The sequence below is a fragment of the Tachyglossus aculeatus genome, chromosome 17 (assembly GCF_015852505.1).
Source record: "Tachyglossus aculeatus isolate mTacAcu1 chromosome 17, mTacAcu1.pri, whole genome shotgun sequence".
Lineage (NCBI taxonomy): Eukaryota > Metazoa > Chordata > Mammalia > Monotremata > Tachyglossidae > Tachyglossus > Tachyglossus aculeatus.
The window spans coordinates 53,819,214-53,831,315 of NC_052082.1; the positions used below are offsets into that span (position 1 = coordinate 53,819,214).

Below are 12,102 nucleotides of genomic sequence, written 5' to 3' on the forward strand. Positions count from 1 at the left end.
TTCCCAAGCGCTTAGTACAGTGCTCTGTACACAGTAAGCGCTCAATAAATACGATTTAATGAATGAATGAATGAAAGGGTTGACTGACCCTGGTGTGGCTTCACTAGGGCCCATCTTGAGAGGCTGGTGAATTTGGTGGTTTCTGTAATGGCTTTAGGTTTAAGTGGACTGAGCCAGTATTCTTCTTTGGCAGAATAGCCCATTCCCCTTAGGGGCTGCCAGTAAGATTCTCTTGTTGGGGGCAGTGTGTGTGTGTGTGTGCGCGCATCCTTTCAGAAAAAGCAGCAGCAGCCTCTCCCTCTAGTAATAGTAAAAATGATGATTGTGCTACTTGTTAAGCACTTACTATGTTCCAGGCACTTTACTAAGCGCTTGGGGTAATTAAAAGGTAATTAGGTTGGACACCATCACTGTTCCACATGGGGCTCACAGTCTCAATCCCCATTTTACAGATGAGGTAACTGACAGAGAGAAGTGAAGTGACTTACCCAAGGTCACTCAGCATACAAATGGTGGAGCCGGGATTAGAACCCAGGTCTCTCTGTCTCCCAGGCCCGTAATCTGGCCACTAGGCTACTCTATCCACTAGGCCTCGCTGCTTCTCAGTTTGAAAGGGAAATCGCAACAGGCCCATGCCGGGTACTGGTCTTTAATAGTGGCCATATTACTCCCAAAGGGAAGTTTTTAACACTTAGAATAGTCGATATCTTTTTATTGCAGTGGGAAGTTCTACTTTGGTATTTGAGCCCTGGAATTAGAGTCAGTGCTCACTGTGGGCAGGCCCGTGTGCATGTGTGACTACTGAGTATGGAAAAGACCACTAGCGAGAAGCCTGTTCTTCCCCTCTTGCTCCTTTGACAGTTGATTTCTTGCCACTTATATTCTGACTGCTCCCTTCCGGTAGTTGACCGGTATTGTTTCATGGCTCATAAATGGGGCCTTGGGCCCAAATTAAGTTTAAAAACGAGATCTTCTTTTTCTCTCATGCAGATTTCCACAAGACGGCACCATATGTGGTTACTGGAAGCGTCGATCAAACAGTCAAAGTGTGGGAGTGTCGTTGATTGTCACATTTGCCCCCTCCCCTACCCCTACCCCCTCTTCCTCTGGATGCACTCAGATACCATGGTTACCCCATCGAGCTCTGTTTAAATAAATATTGTCCTTTCATGTAAATTATTCTGGATGTAGATTGAGCTTATTAAATGTTACACACAAAGTATTCATGCATGGTGAATCCAAATTGTATACTGTAAATTTACATACGTTGTCTAGAAGTACCTTAGGGTTAAAAACCTGGGCTGGCAATGGTCACACCAGGCCTAAGAAGGCAGACGTTGGAGGAATTGGACTAGGGCACTAAACTGAATAGTTAATGGTGTCGTTCTATGTTGGATTGTTAATTCCTGTTTTTCTTTCTGCTGTCAGTTGGTGCCTGGATTGGTGACTTCATTTGGGAAAAAAAAATATGGTTTGTTTGTAGGGCTCTTTCAGAAATGTGTATCTATGTAACATCACTTAAGTGTGCTTAATAAATCTTCTCTAAGGATACTAGATAAGGCTGCAATTCAGAATCTCCTGAACCTTCTGTGTAATTAATGGGAATTAAACCATGGAAATTTTTTTTTTGTCATGATGCATTTGCCAAATCAATAGGATTCATTTGTTTTGGCAGCCTATCAAGCAACGGCGAGTGGTATATTTATGTAAGAAAATGACTGTAAACCTCAAGAAGAAAAATCTCAGCAGCTGATATGATAAACCATTTCTTTTATTCGGTTCTCGAATCTTTGTAAAAGGTTAAAGAAACAACACTGTAACACTTTTAAGCTTCTATTTTCTACCCTAGACATACTTCGATTGTAGTATACATCCTATTAGAACGTATTAGTGATGTGATTTCCGAGTAGAACTTAATCTCCCCATTGAATATGTGTCATGGTACAGTTCACTATTTGCTTTCGATGTTTCTTAGGGATGTGTAATGCACATTACATAATGAGAAAAGTATCCGAAAAGTTTTTATTTTATTTTATTTTTTTTGCCGGGTGAGTCGGGGAAAGGAGGAGGGAGAGAAGAGGTGAATAGGTGGTTCAGGTATTTCTCCCTCTTGTTGCCTGTCTAGAGCCTGTACTAAACCGTGGTTAACGTAGTTTTTAGGTTGAACTACAACAGCGAGGCCTGATGGAGGCTGTGTCAGAAGTTAACTCAATTTTATCATCTGGGTGAGTTCCAAATCCCTTCCTGGACACAGGAAAGGGCACATGATTCTTAGAAGAATTACTACTACTAAAGACTAAACCCAAGACTAAAGCTTATCGTGGACTACCAGGCCTCAGAAGACAGGGTTTTTTTTAGCCAGGAGCTTTGAAAAGTCTGGCTGGGTGGGAACTTTTTTAATTTTTTTTTTTTAAACCAGGTAAAATCACCATCAGAGAGGGTGGGGTCCCTGCTAATGCGGCCACCTCAGTAAAGTAAAACATTTTAACTTACAGAGCCCAGACATAGTGCATACATCTTCAGGTGTGTTGAAGAGACTTTTAATCAGCAAATTTGGGGAGTGGGGAAGAACTAATTGCGTTATAGATCATCAAGAACTCCACTGTGTTATGGACCAAGGAGGTCTTTTTTAAGAAATCCATTGAAAAAAAATCTATGGGGGAGTCGAGTTGCAGTCTGACATTTTAACAGGGGGAAATTTCTTCTGACCTGCCTTTTACTAATTTGTGTAATACATGGCTTGTAGGACTCTCCCTTTTAAGGAAACATTTGATGGAAAAAGTGGGGTTGAAGGATACCGAAATGACAAAGGGTGAGTTATTTTCCTGTAGGTAGATGCGTGTGTACAGAGGCGCATGCGCACACACACACACTCACACTCACACTCTCTCTCTCTCTCCATATATTCACTAGAAGCAGTTATGTCCCAATTTTTTTCTTTTTTCTTTCCTTTTTTCCTCCCCTTTCCCTTTGAGAGAGATGTCTCTGGAAAGGGAATGTGGAGAGCTGATGTGTATTTTATTTTGAGGACAAAGATTAAAACTCAAGCTTAGTTTCTTAAATAGAGGGGAGAATGACTTTTCAAGACAGTGTTTCCTCACATTAACCTTATAAAAGATAGTCTTTTTTTTTTCTTCTCTAGTGGTTCCGTCCTAAACTTTCGACAGAAAATACAGAAACAATCTTTGTTTTAATTTGCTGCTAATCTTGTCCTACTTTGAGAATTCCAAATACACAGAAATGGTGCGTTTGAAACATTTGTGTTTACATCCACAGATGTAAACTTAATCCTGCATTTTAATTCCTCATAGGATGTAGCAGCATGAATTATTTAAGGGTAAGCCACAACATGTGTACATAATTCATAGGCGCAAATGTTCAAGAAAACATGGTACGGATTATGAGGAAATAAAGGAGCTGCCCGCCGATTTGCTTTCCTACAGCCTGTAGTGACTTTTATGGACAAAGAGGAGGGGGAGAAAAATAGTTCTGAAAGCAATGTGGTATTTGCTTGGGGAAGTGAAGCACCCTGCAGATTATTTAAGCATTTTGTGACAATGCAGCGTACAGATATCCTCCTCGCAAAAGCAGTGAACAATGAATCTCAGGGAAGGTCCCGTCGAGGATCGAAATGTAATTAGCCCTGTTTTATTGGCAATGCTAAAGGGGAAAAAAAACAAAACAGAAAAGCAAACAAAAAAACACAAGGCCTAGAACCACGACCCAGGAGTCCTTTTCACATTCGTTTTCTGCAATGTTGTTCTTGATAGTAGACTGTGTCGCTTGATCTGCTTTGCGCGCTGTGTTTTTGATGTTTTTTCCTGTCGGCCGTCATCCTGTGCCTTGCCTGGGATCAGTTCAGTGATGAGGTTACTGGCTTGGATTGTAAGTAGAGGGCCTTAATTGAAGTCTGAGAGGTTCACTGCCGCTCTGTCACTTTGCTTGCCCAAATTGGCCATCAACCTCAGAAGTAGAAACCTTATAAGCACCGCATTCCCATATAGGCGACTATTGACTTTCTTTTGAGTTGCTATGATGAGAACAGACATTCCAGTGTCCCCCACCCCTGATGTGATGTGCCCGACAAGGCCTAGACACATTCTTGAAAAGTGCAAAAAGAGGAAATGGAAATAGTGTTGTGCTTTAGACATGATCTGAAAATGGTTGCTGTTTTCTAGCATCTTGCACTTTAGGAGACAAAAATCGTCCTGCTGTTGTGTATGTGTTATGGTGTGACCAGTGGTGTGCCCAGGGCACTAATCTAAAATGAACTAGTTGCTAGCAATTTGTCCAAGGGCTGTGGAGCACTGTAGTATTTTGAAAGCTTTGGTGATAGACTCACGGAGCCCAGTCGAGTACCCCTGCTTCTCCTGTTTGCCTCTTTTCTGTTTTTCTGTGAACTGCCTGGTAATATCACTCTTAAATAGCTTTTTCTGAACAAAAGCTATTTAAAAGGAAGAGAGATGGGTTTTGTTGACAGTGGTGGCTTGATAATCCTTAAACATTTTAAAGACAAAAAAAAATCTGAATTCCGAATGAAGGAAAAAGGCACTTAAAATGGTTACATATTTTCTGTCCAGCTGTACATAAGTCCAGTGTGTTAAATTCAAAGAAGGCTCTCTGGGTCGAGAAGCAACATGTACAAAAGGGTTCGGGCGAGAAAACCTTTTTGGGGGCAGGGGTTGGGAGGGGGTTGGGGTGGGGAGAAGATGACGAGATGGATTTACAAGTCACGACTGGATTGAACTGGCCTTTTTATCTTTCACCTGTATCATGTAAGTAGCTGCTTTCTTGTCCTGCGATCGATCCTTCAGGCACCCCTGAGTTCATTCTGAAGATGTTAGAAAAAGAAAAAAAAAAACCCAACAACCTTCAAGGTAGAAGTAGATCCTAACACTGACATCGGAGACGAGCGTTGATTTCATAAGAACGATGGAGAGGTTGTAATCGGAGAAAACAGTTCCCCAGACTGTAGGAGTTAACTGAAGATATCGACACAATAAAAACTAAAGGAATGTATATAATATTGCTCTGTGTTTTACAGTAAGATTTGTTGCTCTCAGACTGTGTAAAACAAAATTTATTCATGTTTTCTGCATATTAAAAAAATTATTGTACCAATTGGTAAACTATTAAATGCATATAAAACTAGTTGTGGTGTTTTGTTTCCTTGCATGCAGAAGCAAATTGGTTCCCCCCCCCTGACCCTCAACCATTCTCACCCTTTGGCTCTCGATCCCGGGAAGCCATCCCAGTTGGCGTCTGGCTCAGGAAGCAGAAGGCCAGTGGGCCGGTGGCCCCTGACCGCCCGATGGAGATGGAGACCACCGGGGGAGGAGGGAGAGGAGGAAGACTTGAGACTGATGGCGGCGGCTTTAACTTTTAGAGGCAGCCGGGGCTGGGGCCTCCCTGTTTTGGCTGGAACATTTATCTCCAAGCTGAGGTAAGCGGAAATTAGGAACCTCAAAGAAAAAAAAGGCCTGGTTTTCCCCAGCACTGGGTGCATTTCCTCTTGGACAAACACTGGCTTCTTGTGGAACAGACCTCCTCTCCCCAGCTTCTCCGAAGGACTGGCCGGAAAGGAGGCTTTGGGAGCCGTTCAAGCCCCGGGGCAGGCCAAGAAGGAGGCCGGGTATTTCCCCTTAGAGCCATCATGCTGGCCTTTGTCGCAAAAGTGGTAATGTTATAGATGGGGCAAGGGAAGCCAGCTGAGACAGGGACGGGTAGTGGCTCTCCTCCCTGTGAAGGATGAAACCTCTTGGTCCTGGCTGTTTCAAGGGCCCACGGGTGGCCTGAAAACAAGGGTGGGAAGGAGCAGTGTGTTGGGAAAGGAGATTGTCACCGATATATAAGCAACCTGGTCTCTCAGAGTCTCACTGCCCTTAGTGGACTACGGGCCTGGCCCTAACACTTGGCCATAGTTTGCATTTCCAGTATTGTTGCTCCTGGGTCCCCAAGGCTCTGCTTTGGAACTTGCCTAGAGGTCAGAAATGGGCTTACTGCAGCTAGGTGACCTGTGTTTTTACTGGGTGCCATTAGTTCTTGGGGGAAGGGGTGGTAAGGGCATCATGTATCCTGAGTCATCCTGGTGCGCCTCAAGCCAGAGCCTTCCCAAGTGAGTGGGAGTTTTTGTGGGGACCCTGCTAGTGCAGAGAGGAATTGAGGAACTGTGGCTAGGGCACAAGGCAAACCCCTCTCCACAGTTGGGCCTGCTGTGAGGTGCTCAGAAGGGCACTGGAGGACTGCAGTTTGGGCCCTGGCTGCCCTTTTCTGCCCTTTCCCTCCCTTCAGACTCGTGTCTCCTCCTGCCTTCAAGACATCTCCATCTGGATGTCTGCCCACCATTTAAAACTCAATATGTCCAAGACTGAACTCCTTATCTTCCCTCCCAAACCCTGCCCTCTCCCTGACTTTCCCATCACTGTTGACAGCACTACCATCCTTCCCGTCTCACAAGCCCGCAAACTTGGTGTCATCCTCGACTCTGCTCTCTCGTTCACTCCTCACATCCAATCTGTCACCAAAACCTGCTGGTCTCACCTCCGCAACATCGCCAAGATCCGCCCTTTCCTCCCCATCCAAACCACTACCCTGCTCGTTCAATCTCTCATCCTATCCCGACTGGATTACTGCATCCGCCTCCTCTCTGATCTCCCATCCTCCTGTCTCTCCCCACTTCAATCTATACTTCACGCTGCTGCCCAGATCGTCTCTGTGCAGAAATGCTCTGGGCATGTTACTGCCCTCCTCAAAAATCTCCAGTGGCTACCAATCAACCTACGCATCAGGCAAAAACTCCTCACTTTCGGCTTCAAGGCTGTCCATCACCTCGCCCCCTCCTACCTCACCTCCCTTCTCTCCTTCTACAGCCCAGCCTGCACCCTCCGCTCTTCTGCCACTAACCTCCTCACTGTACCTCGTTCTCGCCTGTCCCGCCATCGACCCCCGGCCCACGTCCTCCCCCTGGCCTGGAATCCCCTCCCTCCGCACATCCGCCCAGCTAGTTCTCTTCCTCCCTTCAAAGCCCTACTGAGAGCTCACCTCCTCCAGGAGGCCTTCCCACACTGAGCCCCCTCCTTCCTCTCCTCCTCCTCCCCATCCCCCCCACCTTACCTCCTTCCCCTCCCCACAGCACCTATATATGTATATATGTTTGTACATATTTCTCTGTTTTACTTGTACATATTCTATTTTGTTAATATGTTTTGTTTTGTTGTCTGTCTCCCCCTTCTAGACTGTGAACCCGCTGTTGGGTAGGGACCGTCTCTATATGTTGCCAACTTGTACTTCCCAAGCGCTTAGTACAGTGCTCTGCACACAGTGCTCAATAAATATGATTCAATGAATGAATGAATGGTTGGGGCTGTGTGTGTGTGTATAAGGTTGGAGCGGGGTGGCTTTCAGGGACAAGATCACAGTTCCTAATATGGATTGAAAGCACGTCTGATGGGGAATGATGATGGGTGTGTGTGTCAAGCGGCCTTGAACTTTGAACCCTCAAGGAGAAGGGCAGTACCTGAACTGCAAGGCCAAAGTCGCCTCGCGCCTGCTTCCACTCGGAACCCGTCTCCTGTCTGATGCATTTTCCCGCCCACGTGAGTTGCAGGACCGTAGAGTTGCGCTTGGTGGGGGCAGAGCCTTGGAGAGGTGGTCCAGGCCTGGGCCCAGCTGTGACAGGCTTATTCAGGCTGAAAGTATTATCTAAGTTGTTATCTAGACTGTAAACTTCTTATGGGCAGGGAATGTGTCTGTTGTACCCTCCCAAGTACTTAGCACAGTGCTGTGCATGCAGTAAGCACTCAATAAATGATTGAGTGGCTCAATGGAAAGAGCATGGGCTTTGGAGCCAGAGGTCATGGGTTCAAATCTCTGCTCCACCAATTGTCATCTGTGTGACTTTGGGCAAGTCTCTTAACTTCTCTCTGTCTCAGAGACCTCATCTGTAAAATGGGGATTAAGACTGTGAGCCCTTTGTGATGATGATGATGGCATTTATTAAGCGCTTACTATGTGCAAAGCACTGGGGAGATTACAAGGTGATCAGGTTGTCCCACGGGGGGGCTCACAGTCTTAATCCCCATTTTGTGCTTTGCACCTAGTAAGCGCTTAATAAATGCCATCATTATTATTATTATTGACTGAGTTGGCAGACAGATTACCTGCCCCCAATGAGCATCTATCTTTGCCTTTACTCCTTGAGTTAAAGAGCTCTGGGGGGTTCAAACTGGTGTTATGCCCTTCCCTCCCTCCCCTATGCTGGGCTGGAGGTCTCTGGGAATCATCTGCCACAACTAGGTTTTAGCCAAAGCTTAGATACCACTCCCACTTGCTGTATCCCCCGATTCTTGTAGCTTTACCCTGTGCTGCCCAAACTGGGGCCCGTGTGGCCCAGTGGAAAGGACATGGGCCTGGGAATCAGAGGACCTGGGTTCTAATCTTGCAAATAATAATGATAATGTTGGCATTTGTTAAACGCTTACTATGTGCAAAGCACTGTTCTAAGCGCTGGGGAGGTTACAAGGTGATCAGGTTGTCCTATGGGGCCTCGCAATTTTAATCCCCATTTTACAGATGAGGTAACTGAGGCCCAGAGAAGTTGTGACTTCATCATCATCATCAATCGTATTTATTGAGCGCTTACTGTGTGCAGAGCACTGTACTAAGCGCTTGGGAAGTACAAGTTGGCAACATATAGAGACAGTCCCTACCCAATAGTGGGCTCACAGTCTAAAAGGGGGAGACAGAGAACAAAAACAAACATACGAACAAAATAAAATAAATAGAATAGATATGTACAAGTAAAATAAATAAATAGAGTAATAAATATGTACAAACATATATACAGGTGCTGTGGGGAAGGGAAGGAGGTAAGATGGGGGGATGGAGGGGGATGAGGGGGAGAGGAAGGGGCTCAGTCTGGGAAGGCCTCCTGGAGGAGGTGAGCTCTCAGTAGGGCCTTGAAGGGAGGAAGAGAGCTAGCTTGGCGGATGGGCAGAGGGAGGGCATTCCGGGCCCGGGGGATGACGTGGGACTTGCCCAAAGTCACACAACTGACAGTTGGAGGGGCTGGGATTTGAACCCATGACCTCTGACTCCAAAGCCCGGGCTCTTTCCACGGAGCCACGCGGCCACTTGGTTGCTGTGTGGCCTTTGGCAAGTCACTTCACTCATCTGTGCCTCAATTCCCTCATCTGCAAAAGTGGGGATTCAATACCTGTTTTCCCTCCTCCTTTAGACTGAGAACCCCAGGTGGGAACTGATTATCTTGTATCTACCCCACTCCTTACTACAGTGCTTGACACATAGCAAGCACTTAACTCTGTGGAAGCAGCAGTGGCCTAGTGGAAAGAGAATGGGCTTGAGAGTCAGAAGGACCTGGGTTCTATTCCCAACAATCTACTGTGTGACCTTGGGTAAGTCACTTCACTTCTCTATGGCTCAGTTACCTCGGCTATAAAATGAGGATTAAGACTGTGAGCAGTATGTGGGACAGGGACTGTGTCCAACCTCATTATCTTATATCTACCCCAGCGCTTAGTTCAGGGCCTGGCACCTAGTAAGTGCTTAACACCGCAATTATAACAAATGACAGGTTATTGTCAGGCTGTGGGAAAATGCGCTCTGGTTCTCACCCTGAAGTGTAAGCAGGGAGGGAGGACGAGGAAGAGGGTGTGTGGGAGGGAAACATGGGATGCTTCCCTCCCAGCCTGCTTTAATAATAATAATAATGATGGCATTTATTAAGCGCTTACTTTGTGCCTGGAATGCCCTCCTTCTGCCCATCCGCCAAGCTAGCTCTCTTCCTCCCTTCAAGGCCCTACTGAGAGCTCACCTCCTTCAGGAGGCCTTCCCAGACTGAGCCCCTTCCTTCCTCTCCCCCTCATCCCCCTCTCCATCCCCCATCTTACCTCCTTCCCTTCCCCACAGCACCTGTATATATGTTTTTACATATTTATTACTCCATTTATTTATTTTACTTGTACATATCTATTCTATTTATTTTATTTTGTTAGTATGTTTGGTTTTGTTCTCTGTCTCCCCCTTCTAGACTGTGAGCCCACTGTTGGGTAGGGACTGTCTCTATGTGTTGCCGACTTGTACTTCCCAAGCGCTTAGTACAGTGCTCTGCACACAGTAAGCGCTCAATAAATATGATTGATTCCCTCCCAGCCTGCTTTAATAATAATAATAATGATGGCATTTATTAAGCACTTACTTTGTGCAAAGCACTGTTCTCAGCACTGGGGAGGTTACAAGGTGATCGGGTTGTCCCACATGGGACTCAGTCTTAACCCCCATTTCGCAGGTGAGGTAACTGAGGCCCAGAGAAGTTACGTGACTTGCCCAAAGTCACACAGCTGACAATTGGCAGAGCTGGGATTTGAACCTGTGATCTCTGACTCCATATAGCCCGTGCTCTTTCCACTGAGCCACGCTGCTTCTCTGCTTTGTTGGGTAGGGACTGTCTCTATATGTTGCCAACTTGTACTTCCCAAGCGCTTAGTACAGTGCTCTGCACACAGTAAGCGCTCAATAAATACGATTGATTGATTGATTGATTGATTCTTTGTCTCTAGGCCACAAGTTCCTGGGAAAAGGGGGGTGGGGGGGCTACGGGGAGCAGAGCTATAGTAGCTCAGTGCTGCCCCCTGGGGTTCTAGTTCGGTCTGCTGCAACGCAGTTGTCCGCGCCCTTCTCGGTGCCGCCACCCTGTGGCCTCAGTAAGAGTTGCAGTTCTGCCCTTTCCTCCCCCCGGTCTGGGTCCCGTTTTCCCCCGCTCGCTGCCGCCCTCTTGTGGCGGCGGGTGGGATGACCCTCCTTCATCATCATCAATCGTATTTATTGAGCGCTTACTATGTGCAGAGCACTGTACTAAGCGCTCGGGAAGTACAAATTGGCAACATCTAGAGACAGTCCCTACCCACCAGTGGGCTCACAGTCTAAAAGACCCTCCTTCCCGTGCTTCCTTCAGGTCGGCCGCTCCACCAAAGCCTCTCGGCGCCGCCCTCCCGGGACCAGGAACGGAAGAGTCACCACGGGGGAAACTGAGGACACCGAGCTGCGCTGGATTAAGAGGCGAGCCTGGGGAGACCCCTTTCCCCCGTCCTATTTGGCCCGGGTGGGGAAAGGAGGCCCTGCTGAGAGCTCACCTCCTCCAGGAGGCCTTCCCAGACTGAGCCCCTTCCTTCCTCTCCCCCTCGTCCCCCTCTCCATCCCCCCGTCTTACCTCCTTCCCTTCCCCACAGCACCTGTATATATGTATGTTTGTACATATTTTTTACTCTATTTATTTGTACATATCTATTCTATTATTTTATTTTGTTAGTATGTTTGGTTTTGTTCTCTGTCTCTCCCTTTTAGACTGTGAGCCCACTGTTGGGTAGGGACTGTCTCTAGATGTTGCCAATTTGTACTTCCCAAGCGCTTAGTACAGTGCTCTGCACATAGTAAGCGCTCAATAAATACGATTGATGATGATGATGATTGTACATATTTATTACTCTATTTTACTTGTACATATCTATTATATTTATTTTATTTTGTTAGTATGTTCGGTTTTGTTCTCTGTCTCCCCCTTTTAGACTGGGAGCCCACTGTTGGGTAGGGACTGTCTCTAGATGTTGCCAATTTGTACTTCCCAAGCGCTTAGTACAGTGCTCTGCACATAGTAAGCGCTCAATAAATACGATTGATGATGATGATGAGTAAAGGGCGGCCAATAAGCTGACAAAGTCAAGGCCAAGGCCGGGATAATCACGGAGACCAGGGGAGGGGTTGAATCCCGTGTCTTCCCCTTGTCTTAGCAGAACAGGTTCAGTTTCCCTTAAGAGCCCTTATCCTAGACTCTGGCCTGGAGCCAAATTCCCACCAAACCTTGCTCTGAGCAGGAGGTTAGATGTTAACTTGTACTTCCCAAGCGCTTAGTACAGTGCTCTGCACACATTTAGCGCTCAATAAATACGATTGATTGATTGGATGGGACAAGGGTCCACCTCCGAGCTGAAGTGGACCTGGCCCTTCTGCTTTCTTCTGTCTCCTTGGGGACTTAAACTCAGTCTTGCTGCTGCTCACCTATGTCCTCCTACCCCCGTCAGAGTGGCA

The 12,102-nt window shown here is 46.6% G+C and overlaps 1 protein-coding gene across 2 annotated transcripts in view; it reads left to right on the forward strand.

The window, feature by feature from the left end:
- Positions 1–5,151, forward strand: part of PAFAH1B1 (platelet activating factor acetylhydrolase 1b regulatory subunit 1) — a 55,873-nt gene extending 50,722 nt beyond the window's left edge. For both annotated transcript variants that reach the window (XM_038759881.1, XM_038759880.1), the window contains exon 11: positions 991–5,151. In XM_038759881.1, coding sequence (XP_038615809.1) covers positions 991–1,064 — 74 coding nt within the window. In that variant the 3' untranslated portion in view covers positions 1,065–5,151. The remainder of the gene's footprint in view (positions 1–990) is intronic.
- The last annotated feature ends 6,951 nt before the right edge of the window (positions 5,152–12,102 follow it).